Source organism: Heterodontus francisci, chromosome 29 (assembly GCF_036365525.1).
Source record: "Heterodontus francisci isolate sHetFra1 chromosome 29, sHetFra1.hap1, whole genome shotgun sequence".
In the NCBI taxonomy this organism is placed as follows: Eukaryota; Metazoa; Chordata; class Chondrichthyes; order Heterodontiformes; family Heterodontidae; genus Heterodontus; species Heterodontus francisci.
Genome location: NC_090399.1, coordinates 20,859,244 through 20,883,937, shown reverse-complemented (window position 1 = coordinate 20,883,937; position 24,694 = coordinate 20,859,244). Strand labels below are relative to the sequence as shown.

At 49.6% G+C, this 24,694-nt stretch overlaps 1 protein-coding gene across 1 annotated transcript; it reads right to left on the bottom strand.

Moving 5' to 3' along the window:
- Positions 1-979: 979 nt before the first annotated feature.
- On the bottom strand, positions 980-24,322 carry LOC137345971 (vesicle-trafficking protein SEC22b-like). The gene is made up of 5 exons (XM_068009233.1): positions 24,125-24,322; positions 7,215-7,324; positions 4,907-5,067; positions 2,424-2,570; positions 980-1,266 (listed from the first exon to the last, which is right to left on the bottom strand). Exons 1-5 carry the CDS (start codon positions 24,197-24,199, stop codon positions 1,118-1,120), a joined length of 642 nt encoding a protein of 213 aa, XP_067865334.1. The 5' UTR covers positions 24,200-24,322; the 3' UTR covers positions 980-1,117.
- Between the last annotated feature and the right edge of the window lie 372 nt (positions 24,323-24,694).

Sequence of the window (24,694 nt, the reverse complement as noted above, 5' to 3'; positions counted from 1 at the left end):
CCCAAATTGTAGGCTTGCAAATCGAACAAAATGAAAGATTCATAAGAGATAATGAATAAAAACAAACAGGTCAGGGGAGAGGTTGAGGGTATAGAGGAGAGGGAAAGACAGGCTGTAAGGGATGACTTGCTCTCAGGAGGTGGTGCACACAGCACACTTAAAACAGTCTTTGCCAGTACTCTTGGTCTTCCAGTCTTCTAGTTGGGGGAGGCGTCTTCACCTGGGTCAGCTGAAGCTGCCCAGGCGCTTTCTATCCCCTTCCGTCTCTTTAGCCGGACAGCTTCAGCTTACCGAGGCTGTGCAATTGGGGTGCAAAGGGAGATTCCCTGTGTGCTTATTGCAGCAGCGCAAATCCCTACAGAATTAGCAGCTCCACCCCTTGTTGTTCCGGCCACTTGTTCCTCCCCCAACAGTACAAAGCAAAGCAAACTTCTAATGTTCAGTACCCACCTCCAAACAAAGCCTTTTGTTTCCAACAAAAGTCTCTTTCTTCATTGTAAAGGTGACTGTTGTTCAAGCTTTCCCTCTGCTCGGTTGTAACTGCTCTCCCTCTGCTGCGTAGCTCCTCTCTCCACCCTCTGCAACCTCCAACTGCCACCAGCACTGTCAGCTGAGGTTCGTTGCTGCAATCAGCAGTCAGCACCTCCAATCAAGCAACAGCCAACTCAGTTTTTTTTTGATGGGGACAGTGTGTAGATGGAGCTTTACTCTGTATCTAACCCTGTGCTGTACCTGTCCTGGGAGCGTTTGATGGGGACAGTGTAGAGGGAGCTTTACGCTGCATCTAAGCCGTGCTGTACCTGTCCTGAGTGTGTTTGATGGGGACAGTGTAGATGGAGCTTTACTCTGTATCTTACCCCTGTGCTGTACCTGATGCTAACACTGGGCGTTATGAAATCGGGTGTGTTCCTTTCCCCAGCACCAACTCCCCTCATCTGGATGATGACAGAAATTGCCCACAAAAGACGACCACCCAGGATTGTATGGTAGAGTCACTTTTACATTGTCAGTAGGCAGTACAGTTTGTTAGCGTTCCAGAACTTTCCCAGTTAAAGGTCCATGTCACTTGACTACCGAGTTGCCGCCGCATTCATCCTCCCATCTCGAGTGGTGCCGATCATAACCACCAGAAGTAAAGCATCACCATGAAGAGGCAGATGCCGGTAGCAGCCACTTTGGTGAAGCGGGACCTGGAGTTGAGTTCTTTGGCATCGAGCTGGTATTTCTTGGACAGGCTGGAGAGATTACTCGCTTTAGTGTTCAGGGCTAATGAAGAAAGAAGGCTTAGAGTGGGAGAATGTTCAAATCTGCTAGTTCCCTGCCCCCCACAATCCCCAGCACCCAGTGGTCAACATTTTCACCCCAACCTGCACTGGTAGAGGTTAAAGGTCATGTGGAGGGAGAGGATGGCAAAAGAGCGACCCTCTGCAGACACAAGCAGCCGGGAACAGTGTCCCAGATCTGGCGCAAGGAGCTAAGGGTGAGGAACCGGGAATAGGCTTGTGGGGATTAAAATGGGGCACTGGGATCAGGCACAAGGAGATGGGAACTCCAGGATCAGGTATGGGAAATCAGGGAGCGAGCCTGGGATCAGAGGTAAGGAGCTGGGAATTGAACCTAGGATCTGGCACGTGGAACCAGGAACAGAGCCTGGGATCGGGCACTAAGCACGGGACAAGGAACTCTGAGCCCAGGACAGGGGGCGGGATCATGAGTCAAGGGGCCCGGGATGAGGCATGTGTAGCTTGGGAGAAAAATGAGGAATCTGAAGCCAGGAGGCCGCAGCGGAGCATGGGAACAGTCACGAGGAATATCAGGACGGAGAGGCGGATGAGTCACTACATGCCCTGAGATGGAGGGCAGCATCGGAGATGTCGGATCGGGGACACAGTGGGATGCGTGTCACCCGACAGTCACAGAGATGACAGCCAAATAACCTCACATCAGCTCTGATACAAAGATACCAAAATCAAAATATTTAAACTGGGGAGACGGGAGGGGTCAGGGAAGAGATGCTCAATGTACAGAGCCCAGGGCTGGATATTCCCCTCCCCCGACACCAAGTGCAAACCATCTCCCTCCTTGCCTACTCCATTCGCTGCCTTCACATTCAGTCAGCATAGAACCAAACAACACAGACGAAGGCTATTCCACCCATCCTGTCCATGCTGGAACCTTGAAAGAGTGATCCAATCAGTCCCAATCTCTACCCATAGCATTGCAATTTCTGTTTTCTTTTTCAAATATTTATCCAATTCCCGATTGAAAGTTCCGACTGACTCTCTTCCACCGCCCTTTCAGACAGTGAATTCCAGATCAGAACAATTTTACACTTTGGGTCAACTGCCGATTATCTTAAGCCCGTTGCCCTCTGGAACCTGGCGCACCCGCCGGGGGGCAAACTGCACCGGACGGTGACTCACCAGAGAGGGCCTCCCCTCGCTGCAGTACCTCCTCGATGTTGGTAACCATAATCCTCTGTACGTCGTGAAGCTCGCTGTTGACGGAGCCCAGTTTGCGTCGAGACCACGAGTCGCTGTATGACCTCTTTAGCTTCTGAATGTAGGTGTCTGCAGGGTGGGGGGGAAAGGGGCAACAATACAAAGGAGGCTGGTGAGGACCAACAGGAACACAAGCAATGCCTGCATCCCCAGGGGGCTGCTAAATGTGCCTCGAAAAGCCAGACCAGGAAGCTGCCAATCTCAACTATCAGACAAAGAGCTACGAACTGTGTCAGTTTGCTGGGTGAGGAGGTGAATGACTCTGGTCAGTAAACACAGGCCACAGCTGGGAGGGACCGTACTGAAACACATATTAAACTGGCACGCCCAGTTTGATCCGAGCTTCACTGATCTCACCAGGACAGCAAGGAAAATGACTCCAACTGAGTGGTCAGGAGTGGCAAGTCAGGAAGTCATGGAGTCAAATCCCACTCCAGAGACTTGAGCACTAAATCAAGGCTGACACTCCGAGCGCGAAACTGAAGGAGTGCTACACTTTCAGGGGGTCAGTACTGAGGGAGTGCTGCACTGTCAGGGGGTCAGTACTGAGGGAGTGCTGCACTGTCAGGGGGTCAGTACTGAGGGAGTGCTGCACTGTCAGAGGATCAGTACTGAGGGAGTGCTGCACTGTCAGGGGGTCAGTACTGAGGGAGTGCTGCACTGTCAGAGGATCAGTACTGAGGGAGTGCTGCACTGTCAGGGGGTCAGTACTGAGGGAGTGCTGCACTGTCAGGGGGTCAGTACTGAGGGAGCGCTGCGCTGTCGGAGGGTCAGTACTGAGGGAGCGCTGCACTTTCAGGGGGTCAGTACTGAGGGAGTGCTGCACTGCCAGAAGGGACAGTACTGAGGGAGCGCTGCACTGCCAGAAGGGACAGTACTGAGGGAGCGCTGCACTGTCAGGGTCAGTACTGAGGGAGCGCTGCACTGCCAGAAGGGTCAGTACTGAGGGAGCGCTGCACTGCCAGAAGGGACAGTACTGAGGGAGCGCTGCACTGCCAGAAGGGACAGTACTGAGGGAGCGCTGCACTGCCAGAAGGGACAGTACTGAGGGAGCGCTGCACTGCCAGAAGGGACAGTACTGAGGGAGCGCTGCACTGTCAGGGTCAGTACTGAGGGAGCACTGCACTGTCAGAGGGTCAGTACTGAGGGAGTGCTGCACTGTCAGAGGGTCAGTACTGAGGGAGCACTGCACTGTCAGAGGGTCAGTACTGAGGGAGTGCTGCACTGTCGGAGGATTAGTACTGAGGGAGTGCTGCACTGCCGGAGGGACAGTCTTCAGGCAGTGCTGCACTCTAAGAGGTGCTGTCTTTCGGATGACTGCGTAAAAGATCCCATGACACTATGTCAAAGGAGTTATCCCCAGTGTCCTGGCCAATATTTCTCCCCGAGTCAACGCCTAAAAACAAATGATCTGGTCATTTCCAAACTGCAGTTTGTGGGATCTTGCTGTGCACAAATTGGCTACTGAGTTTCCTTCATTACGGCAGTGAATACACTTCAAAAATACTTCACTGGCTGTAAAGCCCTTTGAGACATCCTGAGATTGTGAAAGGGTCTCCAGAAATGCAAGTCTTCTCTGAACTTGGCAAGGCAGCTGAGGAGTTAATCTTGTTTATCAGTCACTATGACCCAGGTATGAACTGAGCTCAATAACCACGTGACTCGGAGACCAATTAACAAATAATCACCACTGCTGATTTTTCTTCCATGGGTGCCGTTGCCCCGGCAACCTGCCTTACGAGACTTTTCACTGTGTTCACACACCAGCACCCGGGGAAACCAACACCAACTCGGCAAACACATCACAGCTCAAACCATCACTCCTGCCACAGCTCTCTGCTGGTTTCCTTTGAACCAGAATGAAACTTTAATTCTTTCCTGAAATCCCCGCCCTCCCATCTCCTGAAGGACCTGACTCCTGCACGGATAAACTACCTGGCACCTCATCCAAGTGGCCCTGCTCACCTGTGAGCCGCGGGAGCGAGATCTAACAGGATATTCAACCGCTGAGGGCATCACATCGGAGTTTGATACTGTCACACAGAGAGGGGTGCACGGGTGAGGCCAACTGTGTTACGTTTGCCACAATTTTGCAGCACCCCTTTAAAAATGAGAAAGTACGGTGATTTAAATTATGGAGGATACTGAGTGTAGGTAAGGAGCAGCATGAATTCTTCTGGGAATATGTGTGTGTGAGATCATCATTTAGATCATTGGTAACCCTACAGAGCATTAAGTACCCAGGTCCCGTCGGACCCGAGACCACTTAACGTCGAGAGCTCTCCGAGCTGACCAACGCCTTGAACCTTCCTCCCTTTGCCCCAAGCCGAAAGACCACCCCACCCCCACCAACCCCCTGACCCACACCCGGCGGTTTTCACCGGGTTTTTTTTCCCCCAGCTCACCGAATTCAATGAAAACGTAGGGCCTGGAGACTGTCGCCACCTTCTTAATGTACAGCTCGCTAAACTCCGCCTGCAGATCATCCAAAAAGGCGTAGGCCATCTTCTTGGAGTAGTTCCCCTCACACAGCACCAGGTAGCAGACACCTCGGTCTATCAGGTAGCTGCCGGCATACACAGAAAGATCCCATAAGTCAGGACATCAGTCACAAAATAGAGCTATTACACTGAGAGGGCCTGACGGTTTGGGTATTATGGGATGGAGCCTGTGGTGAATATTGGTATTATGGGATGGAGCCTGAGGATGGGGAACGCGAAGGGGGGAAAGGTGGGATAGGGCAATGGGGTGAGAGGTGGGGAAGACGAGGGGGGGGGGGTGGGGTCGTGAGGAGGGGAGAGGCAGGGGGGGAGGCAGGGGAAGGCGAGTGGGGCAGAGGCGGGGGAGGGCGAGGGAGGGAGGCGAGGGGAAGGACTAGCACTTGATTTATAAATTGTGTCGTCATTCAGCTCACTGGGACAGAAATGTTTTATTCACCATACACTCATCCAAGGTAAAAGCAATAACATGTGAAAATTGTGATAAGACATCATGTGACCGAGAGTCTCATGAGAAAGAACCGCAGCAAGAAATGATATTTATCCACATCTTTAACATCCCTTGCCTTTTTTAAATGAGGATTTCAATATCAAGGTGTGGCTTAACCGTGAGCCAATGTAGATCAGTGAGCAGAGAGATGATTGGTGAATGGACTTGCTGTGAGTTAGCACAAGGGCAGCAGAACTTTGAATGGCTTCGGGTTTACAGGGGGTAGAATGTGGGAGGTCGGCCAGGATTGTTTTGGAAAGTCAAGTCCGGAGGTAACAAAGGCACAGTTGAAGGTTTCAGCAGCAGAAGAGCTGGTTATGGTGATGGATGTAGGTGGTGATGGTGCGAATATGTGGTCGGAAGCTCATCCTGAGGTCAAATATGAAATCAAGCACCACGTGAACACATCCAACTCGACCTGGCGACACTACATTCCCCTGTCCATCACGAAGATGGGAGTGGGTGCTTTTCATGAAAACCTCCCCAAAAATCCTTTTCCTCCGATCAGAGACAGACCTGGGCCTAGTCCATCAGCAATGGGAATACAATCAACTCAAGACTTTCCTCCAGTCGCTCAATTGAGATCCTAAGTTCAGCCGTCCTACATGGATATCATCTCACCCATTGACCCTCATCCCTCCTGCACCCTAACTCACCCATCAACTCGTCTTTCCTGAACCCTAACTCACCCATCGACCCTCATCCCTCCTGCACCCTAACTCACCCATCAACTCGTCTTTCCTGAACCCTAACTCACCCATCGATCCTGGTCCCTCCTGCACCCTAACTCACCCATCCACCCTGGTCCCTCCTGAACCCTAACTCACCCATCCACCCTGGTCCCTCCTGAACCCTAACTCACCCATCCACCCTGGTCCCTCCTGAACCCTAACTCACCCATCCACCCTGGTCCCTCCTGAATCCTAACTCACCCATCCACCCTGGTCCCTCCTGAACCCTAACTCACCCATCGACCCTGGTCTTTCCTGAACCCTAACTCACCCATCGACCCTGGTCCCTCCTGAATCCTAACTCACCCATCGACCCTAGTCCCTCCTGAACCCTAACTCACCCATCGACCCTGGTCCCTCCTGAACCCTAACTCACCCATCCACCCTGGTCCCTCCTGAACCCTAACTCACCCATCCACCCTGGTCCCTCCTGAACCCTAACTCACCCATCCACCCTGGTCCCTCCTGAACCCTAACTCACCCATCGACCCTGGTCCCTCCTGAATCCTAACTCACCCATCGACCCTGGTCCCTCCTGAACCCTAACTCACCCATCCGCCCTGGTCCCTCCTGAACCCTAACTCACCCATCGACCCTGGTCTTTCCTGAACCCTAACTCACCCTTCGACCCTGGTCCCTCCTGAACCCTAACTCACCCATCGACCCTGGTCCCTCCTGAACCCTAATTTATTCATCGATCCTCGCCACCCCCCTATAGCATAACTCACCTATGCAAAACCATCCTCTAGTACCCGAACACACCAACAAACCTATGCCTCCTGTTCCCTAACTCACCCATTGAAGCCCATCCCTCTAGTAGCCTGAATCACCCATTAAACTCATACCTTCAGTGCATTAATTTACTCAAACCTCCTTTAAAAGGTGTCACTGATGGTAGGGAGCACCAGAGAGTTGAGGCAAACACTCAAACAGTAACATTGCTGGCAAACTCAGATCTCTCACACAATCGACGAACTGGATCAGCGCCACGTACTGAAACATCAAGAGTCCTGTCTCCAGGGTGCAGCGTGTCGGGGAATGTTCCGTCAGCTTCCGGAAGAGCTGCTTGGCCTGGTTTTGATATTCCTGTAGATTCCGGCCTGACTGCAACAAATAACATCAGTCACAGAGTCATTGAGAATCATTGCGGCACAGATGGAGGCCATTCAGCCCACTGAGTCCATGCTAGCTCTCTAGAGCAATCCAGTCAGTTCCATTCCCCCGGCTTGATCCCCATAGCCTTGCAAGTTCATTTCCTTTTGAAATCATCGATCATCTCCGCTCCCACCTCCCTCGTGGGCGGCAAGTTCCAGCTCATTACCACTCGCTGTGTAAAAAAAAGGTTCTTCCTCATATTCCCCCCCATATCTCTTGCCCAAAATCTTAAATCTGTGCCCCTAGTCTTTGTACCATCAACCAATGGGAACAGCTCATCTTTGTGTCCCTTATCTAAAACTGTCATAATCTTGTACACCTCTATCAAATCTCCCCTCAATCTCCTTTGCTCTAAGGAGAACCTCTCATCCCTGGAACCATTCTGGTAAATCTCCTCTGCACCCTCACAGATTTCCTAAAGTGTGTGCGCACTCTTGAGAACTGTGCCATTTAGTCTACATTGCCTCTCCCTATTCCTTCTGCCTAAATGCATCACTCGTCTGCATTAAATTCCATCTGCCACTTGTCTGCCCATTCTGCTAGCCTATCTATGTCCTGTTGCTGTCAATTGGGATCATCCTCATCTCCAAGTTTGGTATCATCGGCAAATTTTGAGATTTTACTCTGAATTCCAATATCCAAGTTATTTACATATATCAAAAAAAGCAGTAGTCCTAGCACTGACCCTTGGGGAACATCACTGTCTACCATCTTCCAGTCTGAAAAACAACCATATACCACGATTCGCTGTTTTGTGACCTTAAGCTCATTTTTTATCCAATTGGACACTGACCCTCCGATTCCATGAGCCTCAGTTTTGCTGTTGATGTGGTACATTGTCAAAGCACTTCCTTAAACTTCATCTAGACAACATCCATTGCATTCCCTTCATCAACCTTCTCCGTTACTTCATCAAAAAATTCAAATAGATTGGTCAAACATGATCTTCCTTCCACAAATCCATGCTGACTCTCCTTAATTATAATGTATAGAATGAAAGGCTCTATGGTGAGGTAGCACTCAGTCTGTGTAAAACACAGCACGGGGTTAGATACAGAGTAAAACTCCCTCAACACTGTCCCTATCAAACACTCCCAGGGCAGGTACTGCATGGGGGTTAGACACACAGTAAAGCTCCCTCGACACTGTCCCCATCAAACACTCCCAGGACAGGTACAGTACGGGGATAAAAAAAAAGAAAAAAAAACGGGGTTAGATACAGAGTAAAACTCCCTCTACACTCTCTGAATAATGTACCTCAGCTCCCACCTTAGAACACTGGCCTTTTCTAACATTCCCCACACCTTCCTGTAGCCTGAGAGCCAGATTGATAATTAGCTGCTAATTAGGGACAGAAAAAAAAAGAAAAAAAAAAAAACGGGGTCAAATACAGAGTAAAGCTCCCTCTACATTGTCCCCATCAAACACTCCCAGGACAGGTACAGCTGCACTTGAAACCCACGCTCCTGATCTTTGGACACCCGGTGCGGAGGGGCGTGGGCCGCGAGGAGGATCTCCTCGTCGGTCTGCTCCTGGGCCTGGCCAAGGTGGCAATTCACAGGTCCAGGTTGAGGGCCGCCGGGGGGTCCGTCCTCCCCGATTGCCTGCCCCTCTTCCGCGGTTATGTTCGCGCCCGGGTGTCCCTGGAGAAGGAGCATGCGGTGTCCGCCGGTACGCTTAAGGCCTTCCGCGACCGGTGGGCATCGCAGGGACTGGAGTGCATTGTCGACGCCGAGAATGGCATTTTAATTTGAGTTTTTGTTTATTTCTGATTTTAATAAAGTTATTTTTAAAAAATATAAGTATGTATATAAAGGGGGCGTCAGCAATAAAGGCCCCCTCGACATGAAAAATATAAAAGGGGCCTGGGGTATAAAGGCCACCTTGGGAAAAAAAAAACGGGGTTAGAAAAAAAAATGGGATTAGATACAGAGTAAAGCTCCCTCTACACTGTCCCATCAAACACTCCCAGGACAGGTACAGCTGACGGTGCTGCAGTCAGTCATTGGAGAGGGAGAGCTGAGGAGAGAACTGCAAAAACTTTTGAACAACTTTTGCTGCAGAGGAAGAAAAGACTTTGGAATAAGGCTGTATTTCGAGGTGGGTGTCAAGCACCAGACTTCTACTGATTTGGACTGTTGCGAGAGGTTGGAGAGGCCGGAAGAACCAGGGGTGGGGGCTGTGCAATTGTGCAGGGAGCTGTGCAGTTGCACCACAGTTACAAGGAAGCTCCGTCCCCACCCCAAATGCCCAGCCTGGGTCAGTTGAAGCTGCCTGGTTAAGAAGAAAACAGACAGTGCCTGGGCAGTTTTCAGCTGACCCAGGTGAAGACACCTCTCCCCAACCGGAAGACCTGAAGAGTTTGTAAAGGACTGCTTGATTGAACTGTTATCTCTCATACCACCTCAATGAAACAAGTCAGCACTCCCAGCCTCCCTTTTCCTTTTCAGTATCCTTTTGCCTCTCCCCTAACTTACTATATATTTCTTTACTAATTTGCTTGCTTTATTTGAAATCGGAAGGCCTACCATTGGGGTGAGGTTTAGCTCTTGACCCATGACAAGTCCACCTGTGCCAGTGGCGGGGCCCTCTAACACCTTTGCGGCTGCAGCCTCTGTGGCTGCCCGCGTGGCCCCGTCACCATTTAAGCTGACCACCTCTAGTCATGGGGTGAAGAGCTATTCCCACCCCAACATATCTACTGAGGCCTGCGTAAAGGCGATGGTCGAGGTTGTCGGCCCCTCGGCCATTCTTGCAGCCTCGAAGATGTACGGGAAGGCTGTGTTCTTCCTGACGACCGAGCGAGCAGTGTCCCTGGTCCTGCATAAGGGGCTCACTGTGCGGGGGACCTTCCTGCCGGTGGACCCTCTGGTGCAACTGCGCAGCGGATAATGAAGTCTAATGTCCCCGCCCTTCATTCCCAGTGAGCTACTCCTCCCCCACCTGCACCATCTGGGGGAGGTGAGGTCGGGGATCACCCCAGTCCCGCTACTCCTTCCGCCGCCAGCTATTTATGCAGCTGGTGCGGGAGGAGGTCTCGGAGGGCCAATTTAATGTTGAGCTCCAGGGAACGGCCTATCGCGTCTTCTGGACCTCGGACGGGGCGCAGTGCCATGTCTGCAAGGGGGTGGGGCATGTTCATAAGAACTGCCCTAACCTCCCGGCCACCCACTCCATCTCGGCGGCCCAGGGTGGCGCCACAGCATGACCTCCCACTTCCCCTCCACCTACAGACATCGCTCAGTCAGTTCCGTCTGAGTGGAAGGAAGGCGCGGAACAAAAATAAACACCAAGAGGCGCATCCCCTGGACACCATGACACAACCCGAGCCTGAGCTCAGCCCAAGGCCCATCCCGGGAAATCTACCTGCCCCAGGGCTGGGCTCAGGCCCAGAGTAACGAAATAAAAGGAGGGTGTGGAGGCCTCTGATGACATGGAGGTCTCTGAGCCTCCGTGCCCTAGGTGGAAAAAGAGGAGAAGGCACCCCCTCCACAGAGGTAACACAGGGCCCTGAGGTGCAGGGCCCATCTGTTGGAGGGGAGCTGCCTTCTGTTTCGGGTCCACAGGTTCCCCCTACCACCACCACCAAGTCTGTAAAGCCTGAGCAGGAGCTCCCTACCCCTCAGGATGGAGGGGAGGGGGAGACCCCCGTACATGAGGCCCCTCTGGGGCAAGCCAGTGGAGTCCTGCTTATGGTGGGGGAGCCTGGGGATGCCTCCCATTCTGCCACTGCCAATGGGTTGGATGCCCTGAGTGGAGAGGAGGGCAAGACTCCAAAGGGTCGGCCCTCCCAGCCAAAATCCACCACCAACCAGGAGACCCCCAACCCGGTTATAATTGAAAATGCTGCTCCATCTGCTGGGTCTGGCGCAGCAGGCGATGGCCTCCTCTTTCCGCCTCCGGTCTCGGCTCTGGCTGGATTTCGGGAGTTGGGAACTTCCGTCTTCCCTGGACCGCTCATTGGCCTGGGGACGGAGGTGGAGAGGGGTCCTGGACTGCTGGTACCCACAGGCTCCAGTTCCTTTCTAGAACCCTGAGAGGACTCCTCCGCCATTGATCCTGGGGGTGGGATCGTGACGGAGGCGGGATCAGCTGGCGCGGCCGGGACATCCGCCCCACAGTGTGTGATGGATGTGTCGGCCGCTGGCGGCGACGACCCAGAGGAGGATGGGGATTCGGTGTGGGGCACGGAGGATGACCTTGATTCCATCGCCAGTGAGGTGGTGAAGTCCCTCGTGCTTCCCACCGAATCTCCTCTCATCCCCACGGCGGAACTCCGGGATTTCCTCGCGGCTTGCAGGGGTTGCCGCAATAACGTTCAGCTGGCCCTCGGCTGTTGGTCGCGTCTGGCGCTGATCATCCAGTCCATCCGTGCCGCCCTCAAGAAAGCGGGCGCGGGCGTGAAACTGGTTAAGAGGCGCCGGCTTATTGCGTTCCTCAATGGGTTGCTGGAGGAGTAGAAGGCCAGGTGCACTTCCGCTCCCTCCTCACAGTAAGGTGTTGGTGACGGGTTTTAATTACCTTTGACATGAAGATAACCATAGCCAGCCTCAACATCAACGGCAGCAGGGGGTCTCACCGCAGATTTCACAATCTCTCAGTCCTCAGGGAAGGGAGATACGCGGTGAGCTTTCTGCAGGAAACCCACACTGTTCCGGGAGACGAAGCAACCTGGCTCCTGGAGTGGCAGGGTGGGGTCTACATGAGTCACCTCACCCCTATTTCTAGTGGGGTGGCTATCTTGTTGGCCCCGACATTTCAGCCGGAGATCTTGGGGGTCAAGGAGCTAGTGCCGGGCCGTTTGCTTCACCTCGCCATTTGCCTGGGGAGCATGTCGCTCCACTTTGTGAACGTGTACGCGCCCAGGCCCGGCGCGTTGCAAGCGCGCTTCTTTGAAGAAGTGTCCGCTCTCCGGAGCTCCATCGATAGCGACGAGTGCATAATCCTCGGGGGGGATTTTAACTGCAGCCTCGAGGTGGGGATTGCTCCGGTCCCCAGCGTGGCCAAGTGTCGGTGGAGAAGTTGAAGGGACTGATCCGCTCCCTCAACTTGGTGGACGTCTGACGGAATCTCGATCCCGACTCCAGCGCCTTCACGTGGAGGTCTGGAGGAGGAGGGTCCCGAATCGACCGCCTGTACTTTTCGCAGGCGTACGTCTCCCGCGTCTCGGCGGCCTCCATGTGGCTGGTGCCGTGCTCGGACCACCACCTGGTGTGGGCGGAGTTCATGACGCTCTGCACGCGGGCGGGGTCCGCGTACTGGCACTTTAACAACCGGCTGCTGGAGGACGAGCGATTCCGGGACTCGTTCTGTCGATTCTGGGCCGACTGGAGAAGGAAGCAGGGGGGCTTCCCCTCCCTGAGGCTATGGTGGGATGTGGACAAGACTCAAATCCGTGTCTTCTGTCAGGAGTACGCGAAGGGGTCAACCAAGAGGCGGGATGCTGAGATCGAGCGCCGAGAGAGGGAAGTACGGGCTGCTCCTGCTCACTCTCCACTTCTTCGCCCTCGTCAGCCGGCCGGACACGCCCTGACCTTCCGCGTTGCCATCTGACAGCGAGGGGAAACCCCGATGGAGGTCTCTCTACGCGGGAGTCCTCACCCTTTTACATCTGGGACCTGGGTGGAGGGTGTTGCACAGGGCAGTCCTGTGCAATAGACTTTTAAGTAGGTTCACGGACTCCCAGGCCGCCTGTAATTTCTGCGGCCTGGACGAGTCCGTGTTCCATGTATATATGGAGTGTGTGAGGTTGCAGCCCCTGTTTTGAGTATTTCAAGGGGCTGCTCCTCAGGTTTTGGTTGTATTCAGCCCCACGCTCCTGATCTTTGGGCACCCGGTGCGGAGGGGCGTGTGCCGGGAGGAGGATCTCCTCGTCGGTCTGCTCCTGGGCCTGGCCAAGTTGCCAATTCACAGGTCCAGGCTGCGGGCCGTCGGGGGATCCGTCCCCCCTGATTGCCTGCCCCTCTTCCGTGGTTACGTTCGCGCCCGGGTGTCCTTGGAAAAGATGCATGTGGCATCCGCCGGTACGCTTGAGGCCTTCCGCGACCGGTGAGCACCGCAGGGGCTGGAGTGCATCATCGACGCCGAGAATGGCATTTTGATTTGAGTTTTTGTTTTATTTATCTGTTCTTTATTAAAGTTATTTTAAAATGTCTATAAAGGGGGCCTGGAAGATAAAGGCCACAGAAAAAGAGAAAAAAAATGGGTTAGATACAGAGCAAACTCCCTCTGTACTGTTCCATTAAACACTCCCAGGGCAGGGACAACACAATTAGATTTCAGTCTGTAATTCACTCCTGGATATTCATTATTCTATAGTATGTGTTGTTGTGAACAGTGTGACAGTGATGATATCATAGGTTCTCACAATTCTCAATCAATGCTTCTTCATCTCTGCTTGAAACTGTTTCTGGTACGCTGTTCATTTTTATTGAGATTATAATCTGTTTCAATACAGGGAAACACTTTCACAGCACGAGGGAGTCTCAGGCTGTTTACTAACTCTCAGCAGATCCACAATCTGATCAGCCTTTGCTCTCTCAGTTGGTGATGTTTTCCTTTCCTGCTGCACCTACTGAAGGCCCAAGGACTGTGATGCAGAACGGAGCATGTTTGTGAAGGACAGAAAGAAGATATATCACACAGATTTTGTGTAAGTCGGGCCATGCCTCAAAGTTGAAGGCTTGCAGATTCTGGGAGGAAGGAAAGTCTGAGAGGGGTGACAAGTAGCATTCTGAGTTGCTGGGTAAAGAATAAGTTACCATGGAAACCAGTAAATATTGGTTTTAAATCAGTGAGGAAAAGAGTGTGAGGATCACACCTGTGGAGGAACAAAGATATTTGTATTCATACTGCACATTTCATAACCTCAGGACATCCCAGAACACTTTATAGCCAATTAAGTATTTTTGACATGAAGTCACTGTGTTTTGTAGGAAACTCGGCAGCCAATTTGCACAGCAAGCTCCCACAAAGAGCAATGTGACAATGACCCGATAATCCTTCGAGCAGAGGAGGCTGAGGGGTGACTTAATTGAGGTGTACAAGATTATGAGGGGTCTAGAAAAAGAGTAGACAGGAAGGACCTGTTTACCCTAGCGGAGTGGTCAATTACCAGGGGGCACAGATTTAAGGTGATTGGTAGAAGGATTGGAGGGGACATGAGGAAAAGCTTCTTCACCCAAAGGATGGTGGATGTCTGAATTCACTGCCCGGATCGGTGGTGGAGGCAGAAACCCTCAACTCATTTAAAAGGTACCTGGACCTGCACCTGAAGTGCTGTAACCGGCAAGGCTACGGACCAGGTGCTGGAAGGTGGAATTAGATTGGGCAGCGAGTTTTTTTTTCCAGCCGGCGCAGACACGATGGGCTGAATGGCCTCTCCTTCTGTGCCGTAACTTTTCCACGATTTCTATCTGTTTCAGTGAATGTTGGTTGAGGAATCATTATTGACCCTGTGAAATAGGGCCATGGGATCTTTAATCTCCATTCGAGAAGCAGACAGTTTAATGTCTCATCTGAAAAACGGCAGCTCCGACAGTGCAGCATCTCCCTCAGTACTGCACTGCGCGTGTCACTTTAGATTGGTCTCTGGAGTGGGACTTGAACTCACAATCTTCTGACTTAGAGTCGAGGTGCTACCCACTGAGTCACAAGAGGACATGGTCCAGCATAACTAATGATAAAAATAGCAAGAGACTGAAAGGTAGTGTTGGAAAGATAAAGGCTTAAAGCAAGAGAACCTTTTCCTTCTTCAAGGGCATAAAAAGACCCACCCCCAAATCCCAGATATAACTACTATTATAATGTATGTTCGGCCCGGGGTTTATGAAAAGTCAGACAGATGGTCATTGGCTGCAGATACTACCTCTCCTTGTCTTCATCTTACGCCTCACCCCACCTCCATATTGGCCAGGCCAAGATACCACTCCCATCCCCCACAGCTGATTTCCCCCCCCCCCACCCAGCTTTCAGTGAGAACAGTCCGTCCAGGACAGGCCTGCACATTCTTCCAACACTTCGACTTCAGGTCTGCCTTCCCTTCACACCTGGATCAGCCCCGCTGTTGGAATTCTCTTCCCCGGAAAGCAGTGCAGGCCGGCTCACTGAATTTATTCAAGGCTGAGTTAGATAGACAAGGGAGTCAGGAGTTATGGTGGGAGGGCGGGGTGCGGGCAGACAGGAAAGTGGAGCTGAGAGCACAACCAGATCGGCCCTGATCTTATCGAACGGCGGAGCAGGCTCGAAGGGCCGAATGGCCTACTCCTGCTCTTAAGTCCTATGTTCCTATGCTGGGAGGTGCGACACATTCACCTGTACTCACACCACTGTCAAGAGCTCCAAACACTCCTCCATGTGAGCTGGCACCTTCCTTGTGCCTCCTCGAACCTGCTCTTTCTATGCACCGCGCGTAGTGTGGTCTCCTCTAGACTGCAGAAACTAAACGGAGACTAGGTGACCACCCCCCACCGGGTTGCCAACTATGATTGGACACATTCCTGGAGGTTTCATCACATGACCTCCCAACCCACCCAGTATTTCGCCATCTCCAATATCTTTCCAACAAAAGTAATGTAAAAACACAGTTTTCTTTTCAAATAAAAAATCCCAATAATTTTTCTCTTGGGTATTGCTCGTAGCAGTGTCCAGAAGATAAATGTTCAATGCCTGGTGACTCCAGGGCAATCCTGGAGGGTTGGCAACCTGCTCGCCATTCTGTCTGACAACGTGACCATGACCTGTGACTCATCACTTTCAGCCCGCCTCCCAGTCCCAGTACTGATCCCACTTTAACCTCTGCCTCCTTTGCCTCCTGCACTCTTCCAATGAATGGAACAGTGGCCTAGATTTTCCCGGGCACTGACTCTCTATTGACGCAGATCAGCCATTATCTCATTGAATAGTGGAACAGGCTCGAGGGGCTGAATGGCCTTCGACCGTTAGATCATAAGAACATAAGAAATAGGAGCAGGATTAGGCCATTCGGCCCCTCAAGCCTGCCCCTCCATTCAGATAAGATCACGGCTGATCTGCCCCAGACCTCAACTCCTCTTTCGTGCCAGCTCCTCATAGCCCTCAACTCCCCGATATTTCAAAAATCTATCTACCTCCTCTTTAAATACTTTCAGTGATCTAGCCTCCACAACTCTTTGGGGTAGAGAATTCCAGACATTCACTACCCTCTGAGAGAAGAAATTCCTTCACATCTCAATTTGAAATGAGTGTCCCCTTATTCTGTAACTGTCCCCTAGTTCGAGATTCCCCCACTAGTGGAAACATCTTCTCAACATCTACCCTGTCAAGCCCCCTCAGTATCTTGTATGTTTCAATAAGATCACCCCTCATTCTTCTAAACTCTAATGAATAAAGGCCTAACCGGTTTAGACGTTCATGATAAGTCAACCCTTTCATCCCAGGAATCAGCCGAGTGAATCTCTTTCGTACTGCCTCCAATGCCAGTGTATCCTTTCTTAAATACGGGGACTCCAGATGCAGCTTCACCAACACCCTGTACAGTTGTAACAAGACTTCCCTATTGTTAAACTCCAACCCCTCAGCAATAAAGGCCAAAATTCCATTTGCCTTCTTAATTACTTGCTGCACCTGCATGCTAACTTTTTGTGTTTCATGCACAAGAACACCCAGATCCCGCCGTGCTGCACTTTATTGAAGTCTTTCTCCATTTAAGTAATAATCTGCCTTTTGATTCTTCCTACCAAAGTGCATGACCTCACACTCTCCTACATTAAACTCCATCTGCCAAGTTTTTGCCCACTCACTCAACCTATCCATATCCCCTTGCAGATTCCTTATGTCCTCGCTCCTCTCTACGGGGAGGGATGCTTGAATGGCACAAAGAAAGGAGGAAATTCTGGAGTAAGTGACTCTCGCAGTTAATTACGCCACTCCATATTTTCCTGGGCCGCTATAACAGTACCGCCATTACTCTCACCAAAGACAGTTCGAAAGTACTTATCACAGCTTCGTCCCTGTTTAAAATCAACGACCATCATCATTTTCCTGCACTTAAGCTGCTTTTTGGACCAGTGCTGCTTAGACGCTTTTTTTGATGAGGCAATAGAGAATGTTAATGAAGGTACTGCGATTGATCTGGTGTACATGGACTTCCAAAAGATGTTTGTTAAAGTGACACATAATAGACCTGTCAGCAATGTTGAAGTCCACGTAATAAAAGTGACAGTAGCAACATGGAGGCGACGTTGGCTAAGTGACAGGGAGGAGAGAGTAGTGATAAATGGTTGCTTTTTTTCAGACTGGAGGAAGGTATACAGTGGGGTTCCCAAGAGGTCAGTACTGGGACCACCGTTTTCCTTGATATATATTAATAACCTTGACTTGGGTGTACAGGACACAATTTTTCAAAATCTGCAGATGATACAAAGCTTGGAAGTATTGTGAACTGTGAGGAGGAGAGTAATAAACAAATTGTCACAGACAGGCTGGTGGAATGGGTAGACACGTGTCAGATGAAATATAGTGCAAAGAAGTTGTGAAGTGATGCATTTTTTGTAGGAAGAACGAGGAGAGGCAATACAAAATAACAGTTACAATTCTAAAGGACATGCAGGAACACAGAGACCTGGGGGTACATGTTCATTGATCACTCAAGGTGGCAGGGCAGGTTGAAAAAGGAGTTAATAAGGCAAATGGGATCCTGGGCTCTATAAACAGAGGCAGAGAGTACAAAAGCAAGGAAGTCATGGTGAACCTTTATAAAACTGGTTCAGCCTCAGTTTGCGTTTGGTGTCCAATTCTGGGCATCATGGGTGTGAAAGCATTAGAGAGGATGCAGAAAAGATTTACGAGAAGGCTCCCAGGGATTAGGGACTCCAGTTACGGGGACAGTTTGAAGAAGCTGGGATTTTTCTGCTTCGAGAAGAGAAGGTTGAGAGGAGATTTGATAGAGGTGTTCAAAATCATGAGGGGCCTAGACCGAGTAGATAGAGAGAAACTGTTCCAGTTGGATGAAGGATGGAGAACCAGAGGACACTGGTTTAAGGTGAAGAATTATTTCACGCAGCGAGCAGTTCAGATCTGGAATGTAATGCCCGAGAGCGTGGTGGAGACAGATTTAATTGTGACTTTCAAGAGGGAAGTGAGTAAGCACCTGAAGCGAAAAAAATTGCAGGGCGACAGGGAAAGGGAGGTGGAGTGGGACCAGCTGAGTTGCTATTGCTGACAACAGTATAGACACAATGGGCCAAATGGCCTCCTTTTACACTGTAACCATTCTATGATTTTAGACTGAAAATGAATAGCACCAAGTGCATTTTGTGGCTGTATTTAAGATAACGTGTTCGCTGACTGGCACTTGTTGAAAGGCAGTGTCTTAAACCATTCCACCAAGGAAAATATATTATTAATGATCATTTAAAAAACTTTTTAAAACTCTTGTTCTTTTCAAGTAGTGATTGTTGTTGTGAATTGTTTCTGAAACAGCAGCAGTAACACTGTCACAAAGAAACTGGTCTGGAGCGCAGTGCTAAACCGGCTGCAATTATATATCTGTCCATACCATCCTGTCGTTGATGTACGCCAACTCTCACCTCGTATTTGGATGAAAATATACGGTGACTGTACGAAATGCTGTTTTTAATAGACCTGTTAACCTAGTGTTTAAAATTTTGAAGGGAGAAGCCATTTCTGCTGATGGGGGGGAAATCAAGCACAAGGGGGCGTAATATTAAAATGAGCTGGGTCATTCCGGACGGATATCGGGAAGCACTTCTTCACACAAAGGATAGCAGAAGTTGGGAGTTCCCTCCCCCAAAAGGTGTGGATGCTGCAGGCCAATCCGAGCTTTCAAGACAGAGCTTGATGATTTTTGCTGGGTAAGGGTATCGAGGTTGAGCAAGGTTGGGTAAACGGGCTCGAGGCAGAGATCAGCCATGGTCCAACTGAATAGTGGAGCCAGCTCGATGGGGCTGAATGACCTACGCTCGTTCCTACGTCCTGAGGCCAGTATCTCAGCAACTCCCCTATCTGGACGTTGACTTTAATAGCTTTATACCTTCCCTATATCCTCCCATTCTCCACAAAGCAGTCAGGTGCCAGCAACGTGGAAGTGTTGGAGAGAGGCAGCTTGTTGACATTTGGGTCGGAGACCCTTTGTGAAAGTACAGGACTGTCAAGGATTGGCGTCGGGTGGCAAAGGTACATTTTGGACCCATGCTATGGACCTGCTTCTTGTGACTGGAGGGATCACCGTGTTTCACTGGAATTCTCTGGAATCTAATCAAGGGGTTCAGATGGTTTGTGCAGAGAATAATGGATACCTGGGAGTGAGTTACAGACTGGAATCTAATCGAGGGGTTCAGATGGTTTATATATAGAATAATGGATACCTGGGAGTGAGTTACAGACTGGAATCTAATCGAGGGGTTCAGATGGTTTATATATAGAATAATGGATACCTGGGAGTGAGTTACAGACTGGAATCTAATCGAGGGGTTCAGATGGTTTATATATAGAATAATGGATACCTGGGAGTGAGTTACAGACTGGAATCTAATCGAGGGGTTCAGATGGTTTATATATAGAATAATGGATATCTGGCAGTGAGTTACAGACTGGAATCTAATCGAGGGGTTCAGATGGTTTATATATAGAATAATGGATACCTGGCAGTCAGTTACAGACTGGAATCTAACCGAGGGGTTCAGATGGTTTATATATAGAATAATGGATACCTGGCAGTCAGTTACAGACTGGAATCTAACCGAGGGGTTCAGATGGTTTATATATAGAATAATGGATACCTGGGAGTGAGTTACAGACTGGAATCTAATCGAGTTCAGATGGGTTATATATAGAATAATGGATACCTGGGAGTGAGTTATAGACTGGAATCTAATCGAGGGGTTCATACGAATATATGAATTAGGAGCAGGAGTGGTCCATTCGGCCCCTCGAGTCTGCTCCACCTTTCAATAAGATCATGGCTGATATGTTTGTTTTTTGACTTCCGCACTCCCACTGACCACCTCCAGGCGCGTATCCATTGTCTCTCGAGATAAGGAGGCCCAAAAGAACTCCCATCTACCCCCGATAATCTTTGATTCCCTTGCCTAAGAAGAATCTATTGACCTCCGCCTTAAAAATATTCAATGACCCCGCCTCCACCACCTGCTGAGGCAGAGAGTTCCAAAGTCACAAAACTCTCGGAGAGAAAAGATTTCCCCTCATCTCTGTCCGAAAAGGGTGACCCCTAATTTTAAAACATTGCCCCCTAGTTCTGGACTCACCCACCAGAGGAAACATCCTTTCCACATCCACCTGTTCAAGACCCTTCAAGATCTTATAAACTTCAATCAAGTCTCCCCTCACTCTTCTAAACTCCAGTGAAAACAAGCCCAGTTTGTCCAACCTTTCCTCATAAGACAACCCACTCATTTCAGGTATCAATCTAGTAAACCTCATCTGAACCGCCTCCAATGCATTTACATCCTTCCTTAAATAAGGAGACCAAAACTGCACACAGTATTTGAGATTTAGTCTCACCAATACCCTGCATAACTGAAGCATAACATCCTTACTTTTATCTTCAATTCCTCTCGTAATAAAGGATAACATTCCATTAGCCTTCTTTATTACTTGCTGTACCTGCTACTGACTTTTTGTGACTCCTGCACTCGAACACCTAGATCCCTCTGCACCTCGGAATTCTGCAATCATTCTCTGTTTAAGTAATACTCTTTTTTTTAATTCTTCCTGCCATAGTGAACAATTTCACATTTTTCCACATTCTACTCCATCTGCCAGATTTTTGCCCACTCACTCAACCTATCTATATCGGTCTGCAACCTCCTATGTCCTCTTCATGACATACTTTACTGCCGATCTTTGTGTCATCTGAAAATGTAGCTCCCCTCATCTAAGTCATTGATATAAATTGTAAAAAGTTGAGGCCCCAGCACAGACCCCTGCGAGACTTATTTGTCACATCCTGCCAATCAGAAAAGGATCCATTTCTGCATACTCCCTGATTTCTGCCAGCCAGCCAATCCTCTATCCACGCTAATATGCTGCCCCCTATACCATGAGCTCCTACATTGTGCAATAACCTTTTATGTGACAACTAGTCAAATGCCTTCTGAAAATCCAAGTACAGTACATCAATGTGTTCCCCTTTACCAACAGCGCATGACTCCTTCAAAGAACTCCAATAAATTGGTTAAACATGATTTCCCTTTCACAAAACCATGCTGACTATTCCCGGTTACTTTGAGTTTTTCTAAGTGCCCAGCTACAATCTCCTTATAATCAATTCTAACACCTTTCCCACGACAGACGTCAAGCTAACTGGCCTATAGTTACCTGTTTTCTGTCTCCCCCCATTCTTGAATAGAGGGGTTATATTTGCTGCTTTCCAGTCTGATGGAACTTTTCCAGGATCTAGTGAATTTTGAAAAATTAACACCAACACATCTACTAGCACATTAGCCACCTCTTTTAAGACCCTAGGATGAAGTCCATCAGGACCTGGGGACTTGTCAGCCCACAGCTCCATCAGTTTGGTCAGGACTGATTCCCTGGTGATGGTAATTTTTCCAAGTTCGTCTCTTCCTTCCACCTCCTGATTTACAGCTATTACTGGAATGTTTTTTGTATCCTCTATAGTAAAGACAGAAGCAAAATATTTGTTTATTGCTTCTGCCATTTCCTTATGATCTGCTATTAACTCCCCATTCTCACTCTCTCGACGACCAATACTCACTTTACTTACTCTTGTCCTTTTTAAATATCTGTAGAAACTCTTGGTATCCGTTTTTACATTTCTAGCTAGCTTCTTCTCATAGACTAATTTCTTTCTCCTGATTAATCTTTTAGTCATTGTCTGCCATTCCTTATATTCAGACCAATCATCTGACCTGCCCCTCATCTTTGTGCAATTATATGCTTTTCCTTAAGTTGATGCTTTCTTGAACTTCTTTAGTTCACCATGCCTGGTGGGTCCAGTTACAGACTGGAATCTGATTGAGGGGTTCAGATGGTTTATATGTAGAATAATGGATACCCGGGAGTGAGTTACAGACTGGAATCTGATTGAGGGGTTCAGATGGTTTATATATAGAATAATGGATACCCGGGAGTGAGTTACAGACTGGAATCTAATCGAGGGGTTCAGATGGTTTATATATAGAATAATGGATACCTGGGAGTGAGTTACAGACTGGAATCTAATCGAGGGGTTCAGATGGTTTATATATAGAATAATGGATACCTGGGAATGAGTTACAGACTGGAATCTAATTGAGGGGTTCAGATGGTTTATATATAGAATAATGGATACCTGGGAGTGAGTTACAGACTGGAATCTAATCGAGGGGTTCAGATGGTTTATATTTAGAATAATGGATACCTGTGAGTGAGTTACAGACTGGAATCTAATCGAGGGGTTCAGATGTTTTATATATGGAACATTGGATAAAGGGGATTAAAGTAAGAATCTAAACAAGTTGCTCAGGTATCACATCAGGATGACAAAAATATCGCCATTGTCTGAACCCAAGAATTGATCTCTCCTTCAAATCCATTCTAAAAATCCATTTGCACTAATGACAGGAATGGTGCAATTTGGCAAGTGCTATCTTCTGCTGGCAGCAGATGTCACGATAGGCATCAACAGTGAATACCCCGACATCCTTAACTGAAACACTAGCAATCCCACTGCAATCTCTTAGCCCGTTAGCTTAATGGTGGTATCGCCATTGAGGATGCAAACTCACATCCAGTGAGGCCGCAACTTTCCATTAAGTCACCCAGTGGCCTCGGATGTCCCATTAGTGGAGTGGGGGGGGGTGGGGTTTAGGTGCATAAGGGTCTCAGAATACTCAATAAAGAAAGGTTGCTGCTTTTCAATGCAGTTGACTCAAAGGTCAAAGGTGCAGGAGCAATTCCTCGACAAGGACATGGAGTGTGTGCATCCTGCCTGAAATTGATGACACCTCAGAGGCAGGGGTTCGAGTTTTCACTCCAGGGACCTGAGCCCATAATCTAGGCCGACATTCCCAGTGCGGTACTGGGGGAGCGCTGCAGTGCCTGAGGTGTTGTCTTTTGGATGAAACTTTAAACCGAGGTTGCGCCTCTCAGATGGAGATATAAGATCCCAAGGTGTTGTTTTGAAGAAGAGCAAGGGAGTTTTCCCTGGTATCCTGGTCAATATTTATCCCTCAACTAACACCACTAATTTGAAAAGAAAAATGATCTGCTCATTTTCACTGCTAGTTGTGGGAGCTTGCTGTGTATAAATTGCCTGCCACGTTTCCTGCATTGTAACACACTCCAAGAAGTACTTTCCTTCTATAAACTGACAACTCAGAGCGAGCTGCCTACCAGCTTTGGTTGGTGCAAGTACAACAAAAGCCGTGACCCACCCAAAGCTCCCAGGTGGCACAAGGATGGCATATTCCTAGCAACACAGGTAACATCAGCCCTCCCTTCCCCCACTTGCACGCAGAGATCAACAAGGCAATGGGCTATTTGCATGCAGTTAAACTACCTGCATGGGGAGGGCAACTAAACTGCACAACTGAAACCCTCCAAGAGGCCTGAACTCATTTCAATGTGTTTTTTAACCCAGCTCCCAGATGTGTGTGTGCTCAGTAAATACCTGCTGCGGTAACCCTGTTACTTCTCCTCCAGTGCCCATTCACACACAGTGAGAGGAGAGAGGGTCTGTGTGTGTGTGTGTCTCTCTCTGCCTTCCCTTTGCAGCGGCTGCTTTACCTGCTCGTTCTCCTGCATGGAGGCTGCAAGGGGCAGCCCGTCCGCCACCCGGGCGATCATGGTCATCAGGATCATCTTTGCAAACAGACAGGGGAAAGTGCATCAACTCCAGCTGCTCCAAAGCTTCCAGCCCGGCAATCTGGGACCGCTTTGAGTGACGTGGCTCATTCCGCGTTGCAGCGCCGCGTCAGCGCAGCGCAAAGAGAGAGAGTGAGTGACAGCTCAGCTCAGCTCAGCCCATCCCAGCTCAGCCCAGCTCTCAGTCCAATTCATCTCAGTTTAGCCCAGCCCAGCCTCGCTCTCAGTCCAGCTCAGCTCAGCTCAACACAGACCAGCTCAGCTCTCAGTCCAGTCCAGCTCAACTCAGCTTAAAGGGGCAAGGGAAGTCGGCAGAGCTTCTCCTTAAAGGCAGTCTGCACCTTTAAGCTTAACCTGCACTTGATGGGAGTGCAAGTGCCAATAGAGTCTTGTGCTTTTAACCTCTCGGGCACCGTCTGCAGAGGCAGTAGTTGTTTATGTGGGAAAGGTGAATTGTTAGACGTTCGCCTCTCCCAAACTCTCCAGGCCGGC

Excerpts from the sequence above, each read along its gene's own strand:
- LOC137345971 (XM_068009233.1), bottom strand. The coding sequence starts at position 24,199 with ATGATCCTGATGACCATGATCGCCCGGGTGGCGGACGGGCTGCCCCTT. Across the intron at positions 7,325-24,124 it reads CCATGCAGGAGAACGAGCAG|TCAGGCCGGAATCTACAGGA; the intron begins GTAAAGCAGCCG and ends TATTTGTTGCAG. Across the intron at positions 2,571-4,906 it reads CTACGTTTTCATTGAATTCG|ACACCTACATTCAGAAGCTA; the intron begins GTGAGCTGGGGG and ends CCCACCCTGCAG.